Here is a 19,594-nt window from a genome sequence, read left to right as displayed (position 1 = left end):
TTGATTTCCTCCAGCATTTGGTGTGCCAAATACAAATTTGTAGCAATTTATTAGACATTTGTTTGGTACTGCCATGGTGGTGTACGAGTTAACAAAAGATCCCATAATTCGGCTTAGGTGGGTGTTAGCACTATTTTTTGTTACCCAGTTGATGAAATAAGTTGGTATTTTTTTAACATTACTTTTATTTTGCAACAATGCGTAACTTCTGGGTCTTTTTTCTCTTTTGTGTTTAGACATCATTTGATGGACAACAGGAGTCGGGAGATGAAAGTGCAGATGAGACTCCAACAGAGGTTTCATCTGTATCATCCAAAAAATCGCAAGGAGAACGAGGGGGCAGTGGTGCAGCTAGGAAAGAAGGAGTTTGTCAGGTGAGAAGGACCTCAAGCATACATACAGTACAAAGAAATAGAGCTGTTCGATCACGTGATCAATTTAATTCATGATCAAGAAAGAAAATCTAGAATCATGAATACTACAGATGTGAAAGCATTCCATCCATCTTTCTGACTTGATTAAAACTATTGATCGCTGGATATTTTTATTATGTGCTTGACTTCTTACGAATAAAGAAACTGGCTCCCTATTTGTGTGCGTTTTTTAATTTTTTATATTTAAATATAAATATATACATATATTAGTGATAATAGATACCGTCACTCATGATATATTGGGAGAGTCTGACGTTATTTCGGTGTGCTTTATGCAGATTAAAGTTAATCCTCGGAAGATTTCAGTGCCTCCTCTTGGTGTTATCTGTAAAATTAATACGGACAGTAAAACTTTTTTAAGTGGTTTAAAGATGCAATTTCTGCCACAGAAAATTAAGAGTGGAAACTAAGTTACTTCAAATATGGAACAGATACTACTTAAATTTTGGGCTCATTATAAAGCACCGTTCCACACAAGTATTGGCTAATTTTATGCATGCTGCATTGGATAATGTGTGTAACGCAATTGTGGAGAAAGCCTTGCATTTTTACCAGGGTTACATGTTTAGATTTGACTGCAGAGATGCTTGGTTTGGTGGGACTATTCTTGCCTTTAACTTAGATACCAAAATATTTGCTTTTCCTGAAGTAAATCTTTGAACAATTTCATCAATGAGGATAACAAATGTAAAGTTGCTTGTTTCTGCTTCCCTTTAGGTGCACTGTACTAAGATTAACCTTCACAGTCCAAATGTACAGTCTTTGCATAATCATTTGGTGGAGGTCCTTAGCTTTGGGTTTATGCATTTTTTGAGCTTGTGCACAAAAATGTTTTAACAAATCTACAGGACATATTATAAATAAACACAAAATGTGAATTAACAGCAAGGTGAAAGAATTAAGTTTCTGTACTTTTTTAAAAGAAAAATGAGAGGGCAATGGATTCCTTGCTGGTCTCCTTGCTCATCCTCTTCTGCCTTGTCTTCTCTTGTCAAAAAGAACTGAAGATTGCCACGTGGGGTTACTGTGTTTGGGCTCGGGAAGGGGGCGGTAGTGTGGTTCTGGCTGAATCTCTTAAAGGGACAGGCATCCTTAGAGATTTTCCAATTGGTATGCTGATCTCATCCAAGGTATGTGGAGGACAACTTTTGAAGATTGAGGAATACTGCACCTAAAGGTGAGTAGTCTGTCTTTCTTCTTAGTCTATATCTATTTTTTTGTAAGCTTAATTTACTTTGCAGCTGAGATATGGTAGAGAGCAAGTGATTTTTAAAAAAATTTTTCATGTTGTGATAGTCAAGAAACTTCTGAATAATATAGGAATGGCATACACAATTCATTCGAAAGTAAATTTGAATTGCACACCTTTTGCAAGCATGAAGGTTTAAAAATAAATGAATTTGGACTATTATCTTTTCCATTAATCGATTTGTTTTTTTTCCATTTCCAGGTGTGTGAGAATTCTGGAGACCTGCTCTTTTGTGAGGGACAGTGTTATGGGGCATTCCACTTGGCTTGTCTTGGGCGGTCTAAATTACCTCAAGGCAAATTTATGTGTAGGGAATGCACATCAGGTAATATGGATTAACTTTTATTAAATTTTAAATAAATGCTCTCTCCAAACAAATTAAGGTTATCCACGTTCTTTCCTTGATTTTAAGATCTGAATTCATGCAATCCAAATCAAATTTATATTGGTTATAGATATTTCAGATGCAATTCAATTGTGAACATGTATGAAGTGTTTTATTTCTCATTCATCTTTGCTACAGTGTACTCTATTTACAGCTCATCAGTGAGCTTTTTAACTGCACATGTTCATTTCAAAAATAAATATTCAGAAATATTGCAGACTAGTAAGTTACCAATTTAGTTTCTCTTGAATGCTTTTTTAAAAAAAAATGTGAAATTTACTTAGCCAAAACCCTGATGCGTTAGGCACAAGTATTTAATTAATTTTGTTAAAGGAAATAATGTTCAAATTGTAATTAACAAGAAAAGTAGTATGAAGATACAGTTACTAAAAATTTGAAACAAAAACATTATGTGTGTTAGACACATTAAGCTGTATTAGTGGAAAGGAAAGCATATTAACATTTCAAATCAGACCTTATTCTGGTGAAGGCCTCGAGTTCTATAATGTTAACTTTTTCCACAGGTATTCCCTGACCAGCTGAATACTCTCTATATTTTATATTTTTGCTTGAATGATTACTACATGGGCTGCTGAAGTCAAGAAATTCAGTTTATAATAACGACATGCAGTCTTTTTCTTAATTTGAATTTAACTATGACCAAAATTACTTTTCTACTTCTATTATAAAACTACTCAAGCTTTTAGAATATCAGGTTTTGCAATGACATACAGGAAGATCTACCATGATATAGAATTTGTTAATGTCAGCTGCATCTTTTGAACTTGATGTTGAGCAGATGTGTTGCAAAATGCAAAAATGTTGTAGGTCTTAGAGGGTACCTCATTGAGCCCTGGGGTTTTATCCATACTAATTCACCCCAAGACAGCAAGCACCATCTCTTACATAATCCAATTATGGTCCATGACCTCACTACTCTATTGCTTCAGCTCCATAGACTCTGTGTCTGCCTCCCAAATAATTTAAGATCTTTTCCCCCCACCCCCCATCTCTTTTAGCTCATTCCAGATGGTAACACTGATGTTCAAGAGGATCAGTTTTGTCCCCTGCTATCCTTTTGTTCTTATTCTAACTGCAGAAGCTCCTGGGATTCTGTTTCACTTTGTCAGCCAGAGCAACCTCACATTCTCTTTTAGCCCTTCAGTTGACTATATATTTTAACCTTGCCAAGAGCTAAAATAGATCATAATTCAATATACTAATCACTTCCAAAAATCAAAAAGATGGTTTATTTTTAAGTTAATATATATTGTATGTTTAGAATGGCTAGGAATACATACATTGATTTTTTTGGGGTTGATTTTATTTATGTATTTATTTTGTGCAGGTATTCACACTTGCTTTGTTTGCAAGAAGAATGGGCCTGATGTTAAGCGTTGTATTGTTCCTCTGTGTGGAAAGTTCTACCACGAAGACTGTGTCAGAAAATACCCTCCAACTGTGTTCGAAAACAAGAGATTTCGATGTCCCCTGCACACTTGTATCAGCTGTCATGCCATAAATCCCTCCAACCCTAGGCCAACAAAAGGTGCAGAATCTCTTGGATAAATACAAATGCCTAAAAACACAGATTATTGAAATTTACCTGCAGTGTCTATAAAAAGTATTCACCCCTCTTATAAGTTTTCATGGTTTATTCTTTTACAACATTGAATCTCAGTCGATTTAATTTGGCTTTTGAAGTGAAAACAGATCTCTACAAAGTGATCTAAATTAATCACAAATAGAAAACACAAAATAAATGATTGGATAAGTATTCATTCCCTTCAGGTCAGTACTTAGTAGATGTAGCAATTACAGCCTTGAGTCTGTGTGGCTGGGTCTCTATAAGCTTTGCACATCTGGGCGCTGCAATTTTACCCATTTTTTGTCACAGAACTGCTCAAGCTTAGTCAGAATGTATGGGGTTTATGAGTGAACAACCCTTTTCAAGTCCAGCTACAAATTCTCTTTTGGATTGATGTCTGGACTCTGACTTGGCCACTCCAGGACATTAACTTTGTTGTTTGTAAGCCATTCTTGTGTAGCTTTGGCGTTATGATTGAGGTCATTGTCTTCCTGGAAAATAAATCTTCTCCCAAGTCGCAGGTCTCTTGCATCAGGTTTTCCTCCAGGATTTCCCTGTACTTTGCTGCATTCATTTTACCCTCTACCTTCACAAGCCTTCCAGGGCCTGCTGCAGTGTAGCATCCCCACAGCATGATACAGCCACCACCATGCTTCATGGTAGGGGTGATGTGTGTGGTGTTTGGCTTATGGCAAATGTAGCATTTAGTCTGATGGCCAAAAAGCTCAAATTTGGTTTCATCAGTCCATGGAACCACCTTCCAGCTGACATCAGTCTCCCACATGCCTTCGGGCAAGCTCTAGCCAAGATTTTATGTGAGTTTTATTTTCAACAGTGGCTTTTTCTTTGCCAGTCTCCCATGAAGCTGCGACTGGTGAAGCACTCGGGCAACAGTTGTTGTATGCACAGCCTCTCATCTTAAGCCACTGAAGCTTGCAACTCCTCCAGAGTTGTTATAGGTCTCTTGGTGACCTACCTCACTAGTCCCATTCTTGCATTCAATTTCTGAGGATGGCCTGCTCTAGGCAGATTTACAGCTGTGCCATATTCTTTCCATTTGATGATTGACTTAACTGTACTCCAAGGGAAATTTTCTTGTATCCATCTCCTGCTTTTCGATAACCTTTTCGCAGAGTTGCTTGGAGTGTTCTTTTGTGTTCATGGTGTAGTTTTTGCCAGGATACTGACTCACTTGCAGTTGGACCTTCCAGATACAGGTGTTTTGTACTAATCAATTAAAACACCTTGACTACACTCAGGTTTATATATAGCTAGGACACCTTCACTAATTATGTGACCTCTGACACCAATTGGCTGCACCAGTGATGATTTAATGTGTCATATTAAAGGGGGTCAGTACTTATGCAACCAATTGTTTTATGTTTTATATTTGTAATTAATTAGATCACTTTGTAGTGATCTGTTTTCACTTTGACATGAAAGAGTTTTTCTGTTCATCACTGTCAAAATGCCAAATTAAATTCCCTGTGAATCAATGTTGTAAAACAATAAAACATGAAAACTTTCAAGGGTGTGTGAATAACTTTTATAGACACTGTATTTATAAAATGACTTGCCAGTATATAAACTTAAATGGGTTTGGAGTATAATACTTTTCAATGAACACTAGTGTGTTGCCCTTCCAACAGAAAACCTGAGTAAGTTAAAAGTTTTAATTGTGCACCATAGCATTAAATTATATTGTATACATGTCCACGCATCTTCAAAGAAAAAAACTTTAATACGGTGCTTGATTTATTCTTTTATTTGAAAGTGCATGGTATGCGGAAGAATAATGTTTCCAAATATATGGAAAATCGTTAACTATCAGGCTACTTCAGATGTTCATTATGGGGAGAGTTTTATCACAGATGTATGTAAATGATTTGGAGTTGTGAACTATATGCAGCTGTCTTAAAATTTAATCATACAAAATAGAAAAAATGGTCATATGTACACCATTAAGGACAGCTTGGCATTGAAAATGGCAGCATAGCAGATAATGGATAAATAGGGTAATTTGAATTAAGTGTCTGAGCTAAAAGAGAGACTACTGAAACTACAAATGTTGCTGGAGACTTCAGGTCATAAAGCTGAATAATTTATAAGCACTAATTTATTTGATAGTCAAAACCTAGGAAGGAGTTACAAGCTCAAACTTGAAAAAGTTGTCTGGTTGTTTAAGTGGAATTCTTTACAAAGTGGTTTGTAACCCCATATGTCCAAAGTGAAGGCAAACTTTGGATATTTTCTGGAAGGAATTATACAGGTATTTGCCTGGTAAGATGAATAAGAATGAGACGGATAAAGCAAATGAATAAATAACACTTTACTGAGACCAATCACAGATAAGATTCAGACACAAAGTGTAGGTGGACAAGAGAAGGATAGGTAACAAAGGGTGCATTAATTAAGGTGTTTTTTGAGCTTATGAAGAGATGTGGCAAGGTGAAGTGACTTGGGGAGTATATTACAATCTGTGACGGCAAGCTGGTTAAATACTGCCTGGAAAGAGAAGAAATTTGGTCGGAATGGATTGGGAAGGTGGAAGGTGCTGACATGGATTTCAAGGTTAAATGTGGAAAATATGAATGATGGAACGTCAGAAGTGTGGGTATCAAAACAAAGGGGCATAGATTTACAATGAAAGGACGAAGTTTTAAAAGAGATTTAGAAGGATAGTTATTTTTACTCTGATTAATGTTTTGAACTTGTTGCGAGAGAACGTGGAGAAGTTAGAAGGAATCACTGCATTTAATAGGCAAGACACAGAAGGATAACAGTATGGATAAAAGGATTAGTATAGATTGGCATGAATGTACTGAGTTGAAGTGGACATTTCTGTACTCAACAACTCTGTGACTTGATTCTGTATGAGACGGACTAAAAGTTAAGATGACTGAGAGAAAGGTTTTGTAAACCTATAATCCCTGTTGTAGAAATCTGGACATTTTTAAAAAAATTCCCTTGGAGCTTTGTTGATGGTTGTTTGGGCTGTAGGGTTGTAGGTGATTCTAGAGGTGCTTCAGAATTGGAAATGGTAATCCTGGTGGTGAACTGCTTACATAATTCTAAACCACCTTAAAACGTGAAACGTAAGAGCAAAATTAGGCTGACTCAATAGGCCGATTGGATAATGAGCAGATTGAATGCCTAAAAATATTTGTTTGAGCGAACGTTTAGGTTTGGATTTAGAGTTAACATAGGTTTCTATCTTGAATCCCTGACCAGTGATTCAGTCATACCTACATTTCATCATAAAAGAAAAACTAATTGTGGGAGGATCCCAGCATTACTTTAAATAGATGCTTATAAAATACAGTTACTTGATCGGTTAGGGGAAGAATGGGAATTGCCTAGCTAAAGTTTATTGTGAACCTTGTAATAAATCTCCAGTTTAATTTTACATATTCAATGAGATGTACCTGAAACATCATTTCCACCAAATTTATGGTTTAGTTTTAAAAATTAATTCTCAAAAGATGGGAAAATAGACTAAATGGGACAAATATTTTTGTATTCTGATGAGGGAATGCTGTAACATTGAGCCAGACATTGTATTATTCCACTGTATGTTAGGAATGAATTTTTAAAATCGCCTTTGAAACATGACAAATTTCACTTGTATCACCCAGCTGGTTCACTTGTAAGCCAATTTTTTGTTTCCTTTTAGAAATAAATTTGTGAAAACTGTAGCAGAAAAATAAAAAACAGTCAATGTGGTTTATTTGGTTGTGGAAGGTCCTCAATGAGCTGGTACACAAAAGATTGTTCATCAAGTTGTTTTAGGAGTAATATACTAGTGATATGAGGCAGAAAGCTGGTTGAAGACTGCTACTAATGGCAGTCTAGGAATACAAATTGATTAGTTTGGGAAGTTGAAGAGCCGTGGGCTGAGAGAGTTGCAATTTGGGAAGTAAAATAAGATGAGGCTGAGTTCAAAGGCTGGTGATATTTGGGCTGTGGGGAGGAATCAGCAGATTCAGAGGAATATATGCAGGCTAGATGAATGCATGGCAAATGGAATGTAATATAGAAAAATGCAAGGTCATTGGCTTTGATAGAAAAATATATGGATTAACTTTTTAAATATTAACAGATTGAAAGGTGTTGGTGTTCAGAGTAATCTGGGTGACGATGTATACTTATCACAAACTTATAATCAAATTAGAAGTGCAAAGGGTTCATTGGTCTTTTTTTGCAAGGGAATCTGAACACAAGAATAAAGACATCCTACTTGAAATAGAGACCTAGTGAAATGGCACCTGGAACAGGTCTGGTCTCCCTGCCTGAGAAAGGATATAATTGGAGTGAAGTCTCATTGATTGCTGGGATTGCCACAAGGAGAGATCAAGTAGTCTAGGCCTATACTCTCTTTTGAGTTTAGAGGACGAGGGGTGACATCATTGAAATATGTGAAATTCATCTGAGGTTTGATAGTGCTAAATGTTTGGAAGGTGAGACATTTTCAAGGTACAGGTCATTTCGGATATAGCTGAGAAGAAATGTCTTCAATCGGTGTGTTGTGAATTTTTAGCATCCTTTGCCTAAGAAGGCTATGAAGGCTCAGTCATAGTGTACAGAAGGAGATGCACAGGTTTTTAAATATTAATTAAATCAAGGGATATGGGTTAGCGCAGGAAAGTAGATTTGAAATAAAAAGAACTTGTGAACTTGAAAGGCAGAGAAGGAATGAAAAGTGAAATGACTGTTTTTATTTTCAGCTATACAAGTTCAGTCATTGATATGAAAAAACTCAAGATTTATTTTGTTACTCTTGGAAAATATCAGGCAATTCTTAAAAAAAAAAGCTTTTAATTACTGATTAATTATGTTCTTTTGTTTAAATGCTGACGATGAGGTAAGGATTTTTTTCCTTAATAGTATATTCCAAAGGCTGGTATTTAATTGAGTGAAGCTCCATAGAAGACAATATCGGTTAACAACTAATCGAACAAAAATTTTTCGTGGAACCACATTGTTTTTAACAACATCTTTATTGAGAAATTATTTAGGTTTTCTATGTGCATTTAATGTGGAAAATATGGAGAATGTTTCTTTATAAAAATTGCAATTTAATTTCAAGGATAATAATAAATTCTTTATTACCAGGGCGAATGATGCGTTGTGTTCGATGTCCTGTGGCCTTTCATGGAGGGGAGACCTGTATTGCAGCTGGGTCTGTGATTCTGACAGCCAACAGTATCATTTGCACCAATCATTTTTCTCCAAAGAAGGGTTATACACATCATGCTCATGTCAATGTTAGCTGGTGTTTTGTCTGTTCAAGAGGTTAGTTCAAGATTTTTTTTTCTTTAATATTTTCTGAATTGACTTATTTTGATCACATTATCATTACACAATGAAAGACACTATTCTGCCTGCCCTGTCCATTCTTTATGAAGGAGCAAATAGTCTCATTCCATTCCCTGTATATTCACCCCACAGATCTGCGACTTCTTTACTTCTGGATAATAAGCCAGCTTTTTTTTTTAGTGCTCCAGTTAAATCTGCCTCTACTACTACCTCTGGAAGTGCATTCTAGTCTCCATCAAGTTGCTATTTTTGTAATGTCTTTAATATTCAGCTTTCTAAACAGATTCATGACTTTCTCAAGCTGCTACAAATAGCATCTGGTAAAAATCTTTACTTCGGTCTATGTTTACTTGGGGCATAGAGCTTGGGCACTTACCTTTTGAAAAGATTATTTTACAGAAGACAGCCATTGAATCCAATGTGTCCATGCTTGCTAAAGATAAATTTTGAATTAATCCCACTTTCCGGCTCATGATCCATATCCGGCTGGTTGTGGTTCCTCAAGTGCCTATTCTGGAAGGATTTCTACCACTTCCTTTCCTCATTGAGGGAGATAATTTTTCTCAACTCCCTTCTCATCAGTTAACTTGTATTTATATTTTGCTGTAACTGGCCTTTCTACTATTGGAAATATTTATTTGCTGTTTGTACTTGTTTTACACATAATTGTAAACACCTTAATTAAACCAATTGAGGAAAAAAAATTTCTAAGGTAATCCTGGATATTATCCTGGCCACTTGTGTATTGGTGTAGATTAAATAAGAATTTTTATTAAATAATGAATAATACAAGGATTAAACAATATAATTGCATCTCCCTCTACCTCTTCTTCTGGAAGCATTTTCCCTACGCCCACCACGCTCCATGGGGGAAAATATGGCCCTTAGATCCCCTTTAAAACTTTTCCCTCAAACTTATTCCCTCTAGTTTTAGACACAGCTATCCTTTGAGAGCAAAAGAATAGAGTATCTATTCCCCTTAATTTTTTAAAACTCTGTAAGGTCAACCCTTGATCCAAGGAAAATAATCCTATCCTATCCTGTCTCTACTCATAACTTGGGCCCTCCAGTACTAGATTCATCTTGTAAATCTTTTCTCCATCCTTTCTAGTCCTGATGAGTAGAACTGCGCACAATGCTCAAAAGTGCTGGCTTTAATTTTCCATAATTCCCTAGATTCAGGGAACATTACACTTAATTGGAAAATAAAGAATGCAAATCTTCAATTCTTAAAGGAAAAACCAAAAGCAGGAAAAAAATCAGGCCAATCAGCTTATCTGTCTTAAAGATATTTTTGCAAGCTGTTTAAGGATATGCGGGCTTTGGCGAGGGTGCAGAAGTTGTTCACTGGGATGTTACTTGGATTAGAGTATTCACTATAAAGAGGTTTGACAGCCTTGTTTTCTCTGACGTATTGAAGGCTAAGTGTGAGCTGGTAGAAGTACATAAAATAATGAGTGGCATAGATAGGGTAGATAGCATTTTTTGCCCCAAGAGGAAATATAAATTACTAGAAAGCATACTTCTAAGGCGAGATGAGAAAAGTTTAAAGGTGGTGTATGTGGCAAGTTTTATTACATGGTAAGTGGTGTGTGCCTGGAACACACAACTGGGGAGGTGGTGGAAGCAGATATAATAGTCATATTTTAAGAGGCATATAAATAGACAAATGAGCAGAGAATGGTGAACACAGAAGTACAGGTGAATGTGTAGTTTAAGTTGGTGTCACGGTTGGCACAGACATCTTGGACAGAAGGGCCTACTCCTGTGCTGAACTCTTCTGTCAAGGAACAGTGGAAGCAGATTCTTGCAATATATTTATAGTAAGACAGAAATGGGTTCAGGGTAAAATAATTCAGGCCTTGATTTTATTAACTGCCACAGAAAACTTGAATGTCAAATGGTCTGATGCTCTTAATTTGAATATTTTTATCTCCTTTGCAAGAGTACATTCTCAGCCGAGAGTGTATTCCGTCTAATACAGTTCCTCAGTCCTGGCAACATCCTGGTAAATCTCCTTGGCACTTGCTCTAGTGGTACCAATCTTTTGTCTTGTATGAAGTGCTCTGAAGTAACGTGCTGTAATTAAAAGGATTCCAATGGATGTACTAATATCTAGAATTCCAGAACAAAAGTCCTTGGCTCCCTGAAAGTGGCACCACAAGTGGGTAGAGTCTTTAAAGAAAGCATGTGACATGCTTGCCTTTGAGTAAAAGTTGATGCTACACAGTTTCTTGAGCATGTCTGTTTACCAATTTAAATACTGTGCATTGATCTTCAAGAATGAGTTAACTTTAGAAACTTAAGTATTGTGAGAAAGCAAACACGAGGAATTCTGCAGATGCTGGAAATTCAAGCAACCCACATCAAAGTTGCTGGTGAACACAGCAGGCCAGCCAGCCCCCTTTCTTTCTCCCTGGGCCTCCTGTCCCATGATCCTGTCATATCCCCTTTGCCAATCAACTGTCCAGCTCTTGGCTCCATCCCTCCCCCTCCTGTCTTCTCCTATCATTTCAGATCTCCCCCTCCCCTTCCCACTTTCAAATCTCTTACTAGCTCTTCTTTCAGTTAGTCCTGATGAAGGGTCTCGGCCCGAAACGTCGACTGTACTTCTTCCTAGAGATGTTGCCTGGCCTGCTGCATTCACCAGCAACTTTGATGTGTGTTGGTTGTATTGGGAGAAAGTATTTTTTTTCTTCAGAATTCTCCCTACCTGATATAGTCCAGGTATGAAAGAGGATCTGTCTAAAGCAGGGGTTCCCAACCTTTTTTATGCCGTGGACCCTTGACATTAATCGAGGGGTCCATGGATACCCTGAGAAAATTCTCTTTGTATGCAAAGCCACAAATAAATAAGCTTTAATATTGACTTCCTATAATCAAATTTTGGTATCTCTGCAAGAGTAGCCTCAAATCTTATTGCCATCAGCTGCATCTAGTAGGCATGTCAGTATCTTCCAGTGCAAGACAAGTTTATGAAAGTGCTTTCACATCACAGTCATTTGTCACATTCAGAAAATAAAACAGCCCATCCCTGATAAAATAACATTGATAACAGCTTATTATTCTACTTGGTCATATTATGTGATCAGAGAAATGCAGCACCTCCTCTAATCACGAGATGAGAACATGGACAGCGGAAATCAATCATCAGTTAATTTGAGACTATTGTGGGATGCTATATAAATGCAACATTTTGTTCTTTGTAAGCATGTTCTGTAATAGAACCCTGAATTAATTTTATATCATTTTATACAGGGGGAAGTCTATTATGTTGTGAGTCCTGTCCTGCAGCATTTCACCCAGAATGTCTTAACATTGACACCCCTGAGGGGAGTTGGTTTTGCAATGACTGCAAGGCAGGCAAGAAGCCACGCTACAAAGACATCATCTGGGTAAAGCTTGGAAGCTACAGGCAAGTCCAGATTTATAGATGATTTAATATTATTTTGGAGTTTTGTTTCAGTGAAGTTTATTCACATTTATAAAAAATACTTTGCATGGCAAGTTGATTGTAATTCCAAGCTAGAAAGCAATTTGTAATCCCTTGTCTAATAATCAGAACTTGCCACAGTACTGGAAAAAAGTTAAATTTGCAGGCAGGAGGTTGCTCCATTTGGCTACATCCTATTTCTGCGAATATTTGGCTAGAAATTGCCATCTTGAAATTTAAGGGAGCATGTTCAGCTATAAAATATGACTACACCCTGGCCTTTTCTTAAAGTGAAGAATTATGTTTGGACTATCCTTCCATCTTCTGTGCTCTAGTATAGTATTAGCTCAAATTGTTCTTCCATAATCCTTTTGAAAATTTTATACCTCACCAAATGGCACCCAACCTACCAAGCAATTCAAATCTACTGCTTTTATTTCAGATTTCAAGTATTCACTTCAATTTCAAGTTTTGAAGTATATTGTTTTGGGAATTACATTTCTCTATATTATAGAGAAATATATTATCTATTTAACTAGGCTTTTAATTAAGATAAAGTTGCCTGTTACAGTAACCTAGATATTACTTTCATATTGTTGATAACCTGAAATGTGTTTTCAAACATAGATGGTGGCCTGCAGAAATATGTCACCCAAGGAACGTTCCTACAAATATTCAAAATATGAAACATGAGATTGGCGAATTTCCTGTTCATTTTTTCGGATCAAATGACTACTTTTGGACCCACCAGGCACGTGTATTTCCTTATGTGGAAGGCGATAAGGGAAGCAAAGACAACAAAATAAAAGGCCTCAGCAAGGCCTTTAGAAAAGGTACTGCTTTTAAATTAATAACTTTTAGTTAAAAAAAAATTCTTAAATTTTAAGTTTCTATTTCTGTACCAACGTTTAATGTTAGTTTGAAGATGATGCTGTGTGTTTAGTTCTTTGTGAGAACTTTGTCTAAACTGTGCAAAAGAGATCCAAGAAATTAATTTTTAAAAAAGACAAAATAGATTACAAAAGTAGACTGATGAAAGACATGGAAGCTCTGAGTTCTTTTTAATGTTTATTTATTTAGTGATGCAGTGCAAAACAGGCCTTTCTGGCCCACCAAGCAGTGCAAAGGAATTTTGTACACGACTGGCAAAGGCTAATATGAGTTCCTTTTAAATGAGTTGGAGGATTTCTAATAGAGAACAAGAAAATTGCATGACTATTTTGTGTCTGTCTTCACAGAAGACAAAAAATGCCTAAAATATTAGAGAACAAAGTCTAGTGAGAATTAGAATCTGAAGAGAGTCGTTATTCCAACAAACAAATTGCAGAAGTTGGTGAACATGAAAACTGATAAATCTCAAAGCCTGGTTATATACCAGAATTTTTGAAATCTGATTTTTGAGATGCTCTGCTTATCATCATCCAAAATTCTGTGTATTCTGGAGACAGGTGGATACAGCACAGAAACAGGCTCTTTGACCCAACTAGTCCTTGCCAAACAAGATCCCTTTCTAAGCCGATCATATTTACATGTGTTTGGTTTGTGTACCTCTAAGCCTTTTCTATCAATGTATCTATCTGATAATTTATTTTAAATATTGTTATTATGCCTGCCTCAACCAGTTCTTCTGCCGGCACATTCCATATACATATCACCCTTGTGTGGAGTAAGTTGCCCTCTGGTTCCTATTAAATAGTTTCCTCCTTGCCTGAAACCTGTGTCCTGTAGTTTTTGATTACCTAGCCTTGGGGGTGGGGATAAAGACTGCATCCAGCCTATTTAATCCTCTTACAATTTTATACACCTCTCTGACTCAGTAATCCAACAAGTAAAGAAGTAGCCTACTCAACCTCTCTTTATAACCCTTTTCTACGAGTCTCAGCAATATCCTTGTAAATCTTGGCACACTTCCCAACTTGATGGCATCTTTCCTATAGTTGTTACTATGCATTGGAGGAAAGTAACTGTGACTTCTGTAAGGAAAGGGAAAGAATACTAATTGTAGAAAAAAAATAATGAAGGATGTAATAACAAAACACCTGGCAAAGAATTGGACAGAGTTGACTTGGATTGATTAAAAGAAAATGTTTTTGTTTGATCTGCGGGAGTTCCTTAAGGATACAACAAATACAATAAAAAAGGAAGAACCATTGAAGTTGGATTTTCAGATGATTCAATGAAGTCAACAAGGCATACAGAAGTGGAAATAACATCCAGATAGTATTCAAAAATGATTCATGAAGTAGGAGGCAAAGAGTGTGAATAGACATCATTCACAAGCTATGACTAGTGGGGTTCTGCAGAAATCAGTAGCTGGGCCCTGGCTATATACAGTTTTAACAACAATTTGGCTGAGGGGGTGAAATAGCATATTTCCAAGTTTGTTCACAATACAAAACTTGATGGAATTATAAGGAGAAGGCTGAAAACATGCTTCAAAGGGATATAGACAAGTTCAATAAACAGGTGAAAACATGGCAGGCAGAATACATAATTGTGGAAAAGGTTAAGTGCATTTAATTTGATGCACAAAACAAAAAAGGCAAGTTGTTGTCAATTATGACAGATTGGGTAGTGTTGGTTTTCAAAGGGACCTAGATATTAGGCCATACCCTGATAAGGATATGCAGGCCTGCTCTCCTTATCTAAAAAAGGTTGGTGAAGAATCACCAGGTATAGATGATTGCATGAATGAGGTAAGATAAAAATAGGCTGGGCCTTTTTTATCTAACATTTAAAAGAATGAGGACAGATCTCATTGATAATTTCATTGTTCTTAGAGGGCTTGACACTGAAGTGAGAGCATTTTTCTTAGATGAGGGTTCTGGCATTAGGGATTATACTTAGAGGGAAGGGTAGGTTTCTTCAGCAATTTTAATCTCAATGAATGGAATCTTGAAGATTAATATTTGTGGCTGAAGGATTTTTGTACATCTGGTACTTCTAGACATTTTCTTTGCCAAAAATCTAGTTCATTGTTATCTTAATACTAATATTTTAAAATATACTGGATGCTTGCTTTAATAAGGACTTGTAATAATGCCTTTTAGTCAACCGAGCCTGGTTTTTGTACTGAAGGAAATGTGGTATCCAGTTTGTGCAGAGCAAACTTGTATGATAGCATTGTAAGAATAAAACAATTCAGTGATATTTTTAAATAGATAATTTATAATCAGGATCTAGTATCTCATACTCAACAATTCAGGTACTGCCATGAGATATTTTGAATCTTCATTGGAGGACAAAATGGACCTCAGTTACTATTTCAATCATGCAATAGCACCTATAAAATTATTGCATCTATTCAGTATTGCATTGAGCCAGTCAGCCTGGATTGTTCTGCTCAGTTCTGTACATTGAATATGAGTTTCTAAGTTGGAATATAGTGCTATCCACTGTAAGGATAAGTGATGACACGGTTGAGCTGATGGAACAGAAATTTTAAAAATTGGTTCAGCTCCTATAACATTGTTCTACTTATCTTTTGCTCTTTTTGGCAACTTCCTCAATTATCTATTCTTGGCCTCTCTTATTTCTCATCTACATGCTGCACCTTAGACCTTGTGATGCAAAAAAAATGGTTGTTTGCTCTTCCATGCTATTGACATCCAACTTTATCGCAAGAACCTGAAGGTAGTAATCTCAATATTACAGTGCCACTTGACAATGTGTAATGATGTAAGAAGATGCATTATTGTGCAAAAATCTTAGGCATATATATAGAGTTAGGGTGCTTAAGACTTTTACACAGTAATGTACTAGTCAGCGTGGAGCAGAGAGGGTGTTTGTAAATCTAGCGGGACCAAAAGGATGTTGGGAATGGTGAGGGTGGCGCAGGTGCGGACACACCCAGTCCTGACACACCAGACAAGGTCACTTTATTCCAAACAGTTATTTTAATGATCATTGCAGAATGTCTCTCTGGTGCTTCCTGCTCCCTCCACTCAACCTTCCCCTTTTCCCAACCATGATTCCCCTCTTCTTGCCCCCTTCCCACTCTCAGTCCACAATAGAGACCCATGTTAGAATCAGGTTTATTATCACTCACAAATGTCATCTTTTTTGCAGCAGCAGCAGTACAGTGCAATACATAAAATTACTGCAGTACTATGCAGAAGTCTTAGGCACCCTGTCTGTGTGTTTGCACAGAACTGTAGGTCAAATTAATATACAGTGAGTGAGCAGCTTTGTCCTTGACGTTGTCACATGTTGAGAGTTGTTGGATCTCCGTTCATCTAGACAAGTGGAGGGTATTGCATCACAATCCTGACGTCTGCCATTTAGATAAAGTCTGAAGGTAGATGAGTTACCTGGACCAGATGGTGTACACCCCAGGGTTCTGAAAGAGATGGCTGAAGAGATTGTGGATGCATTAATAATGATCTTTCAGAATCACCAGATTCTGGAATGGTTCTGGAGGACTGAAAAATTACAAATGTCATTCCACTCTTCTAGAAGGGAGAGAGGCAGAAGAAAGGGAATTATAGGCCAATTAGTCTGACTTCAGTGGTTGGTAAGATGTTGGAGTCGATTGTTAAGGATGTGGTTTCAGGGTACTTGGAGGCACATGATAAAATAGGCCTTGGTCAGCATGGTTTCCTCGAGGGAAAATAATGCCTGACAAATTTGTTGGAATTCTTTGAAGAAGTAACAAGCAGGATAGACAAAGGGGAATCAGGGATGTTGTGTACTTGGATTTTCAGAACACCTCTGACAAGATGCCACACATGAGGCTCCTTAACAAGCTACGAACCCATGGTATTACAGGAAAGATTCTGGCATGCATAAAGCAGTGGCTGATTGGCAGGAGGCAAAGAATGGGAATAAAGGGAGCCTTTTCTGGTTGGCTACCGGTGACTAGTGGTGTTCCACAGGAGTCTATGTTGGGACTGCTTTTTTTACATTATATGTCAATGACTTGGATGATGGAATTGGTGGCCTTGTTGCAAAGTTAGCAGACAATACGAAGATGGGTGGAGGGGCAGTTAGTTTTGAGGAAGTACTGAGACTACAGAAGGACTTAGACAGATTAGGAGAATGGGCAAATCAGTGGCAGATGGAATACAGTGTTGGGAAGTATATGGACTTGCACTTTGGTCGAAGAAATAAAGAGTAACACACATAAAAAATGCTGGTGAACGCAGCAGGCCAGGCAACAGCTATAGGAAGAGGTACAATCGCCGTTTCGGGCCGAGACCCTTCATCAGGACTAACTGAAAGAACAGCTAGTAAGAGATTTGAAAGTGGGAGGGGGAGGGGAGATCCGAAATGATAGGAGAAGATAGGGGGAGGGATGGAGCCAAGAGCTGGAAAGTTGATTGGCAAAAGGGATACAAGGATGAAGAAGGGAGAGGATCATGCGACGAAGGCCTAGGGGTAAAGAAAGGGGGAGAGGAGCCCAGAGGATGGGCAAGGAGTTATAGTGAGAGGGACAGAGAGAGAAAAATAATAATAATAATAAATAAATAAGGGATGGGGTACGAAGGGGAGGTGGAGCATTAACGGGAGTTAGAGAAGTCAATGTTCATCCCATCAGGTTGGAGGCTGCCCAGACGGAATAAAAAGTGTTGTTCCTCCAACCTGAGTGTGGGTTCATCTTGACAGTAGAGGAGGCCGTGTATTTAAGGCAGAGGTGGGGCTGAGAGGGAAAATAGATCAGCCATGATGAAATGGCAGAGCAGACTCGATGGGGCAAATGGCCTTATTCTCCTGTATCTTATGGCCTCTTAGGGAAATGTTTTGAGTTGTCGGGAGGCAAATTGCTTGCCAGAGAATTTTCAAATTCTGACATGCCTGTCGTTCCTCTTTAGCTACTATACAACTGGATGCAGTGAGAAGTGAGCAGTTGGTAGACTATTTTCTAAATGGGGAGAAAATTCAAAAATATGAGGTGCAAAGGAGGCTCATGGGAATGATTCTGGGCATGAAAGGGTTGTCTTATAAAGAGCGTTTGATGGTTCTGGGCCTGTACTGGCTGGAATTTAGAAGAAGATCGGTGGGGGGGGATTTCATTTTAAATATACTGAATGTTGAAGGGCCTGGATAGAGTGGTGAATCTGTAGAATTCGTTTTCACAAGCAGCTGTGCGGGCCATGTCTGGGTGTATTTGAGGCAGAGGTTGATAGGTTCTTAATTAGTTAGGGCATGAAATGTTACAGGGCAAAGGCAAGAGAATGGGGTTGAGAGGGAAAATGGATCAGCCATGATGAAATGGTGGAGCAGGATCGATGGGCCTAATTTTGCTCCTATCTCTCACGGTCAAAAATGAATTTCAGTATATTGATGGTGGGAATTCTGTGATTAAAGTAGTTATATGTTCAAGATGTTCATTGCCTGGCAGTTTTGAGGGAGGTTTTGCAATAGGGCATGGACTATTTCAACTGCTGAGGTGGTATGAATGGAACTGAATCATAGATGATAGATGGTTATTGATAAGCAATAGAAGGTAGGTGAGCATAGGCCACAGTTGAGGAACTTCGCAGTGATGTCTTTGTTCGGCCAACCATAACCGCCTTTCTTTTGTGCATTGGTCTTCTGGAATAATTTCCCTCTGTCATTGACCTGTTACACTCGAGCACATTGATGTCATGTCAAATGCTGCCTTAATGTCAAGGACAGTCTTGCCTCACCCCTAGAATTCAGCTCTTTTTTTTTAAGTTGGCTATGATGAGGTCTGGAGCCAACCCTTGTAAAACCCAGTGTGAGCATTGGTCACTAGAAAGCATTAGTAACAACAGCTTCCATCACTCTTAATAAATACCCAAGGGAAAATGAAGCAAAACAGTACCCATTTTAACATAGCAAAACTAACCCAGTAACCTTTACGGAAGCTGTATGACTGGTGTCGGACTATTTGGAGACTTCATCGAAGTGACAGGTAGTAAGATGTGCTTCAATGGAGAAAAGGGAAATGGACAGCTAAAATATTTTAAGGGCTATACTGAATCTCTGGTCTTAGTGGCTGAATCTGACTACCACTGGTAATATACGGTTATCCTTATAGGCCAGACTGGCCCCAGCTGAGAGTACTTGTAGAATTAGAGAGCTGGAAGAGCTTATGAAGTTGGGGATGACAGGCAAAAATGAGAATTTTAGAATTTAGCTGGTGTTGGCTGCTGAAAGTGGGGGTGTTGGTTGAATGGGGTTGGCTAAATTATCAGACTTCAAAGTTTTAGATGACCACATATAT

At 37.7% G+C, this 19,594-nt stretch overlaps 1 protein-coding gene across 2 annotated transcripts in view; it reads left to right on the top strand.

Moving 5' to 3' along the window:
- nsd2 (nuclear receptor binding SET domain protein 2) overlaps nucleotides 1–19,594 on the top strand; it is a 105,607-nt gene that overhangs the window by 61,781 nt on the left and 24,232 nt on the right. For both annotated transcript variants that reach the window (XM_063047000.1, XM_063046999.1), the window contains exons 11-16: nucleotides 237–374; nucleotides 1,885–2,008; nucleotides 3,417–3,617; nucleotides 8,769–8,948; nucleotides 12,231–12,387; nucleotides 13,033–13,238. In XM_063047000.1, coding sequence (XP_062903070.1) covers nucleotides 237–374; nucleotides 1,885–2,008; nucleotides 3,417–3,617; nucleotides 8,769–8,948; nucleotides 12,231–12,387; nucleotides 13,033–13,238 — 1,006 coding nt within the window. The remainder of the gene's footprint in view (nucleotides 1–236; nucleotides 375–1,884; nucleotides 2,009–3,416; nucleotides 3,618–8,768; nucleotides 8,949–12,230; nucleotides 12,388–13,032; nucleotides 13,239–19,594) is intronic.

Source organism: Mobula hypostoma, chromosome 4 (assembly GCF_963921235.1).
Source record: "Mobula hypostoma chromosome 4, sMobHyp1.1, whole genome shotgun sequence".
Classification (NCBI taxonomy): domain Eukaryota; kingdom Metazoa; phylum Chordata; class Chondrichthyes; order Myliobatiformes; family Myliobatidae; genus Mobula; species Mobula hypostoma.
This window is presented reverse-complemented; position numbering and strand designations above follow the sequence as displayed.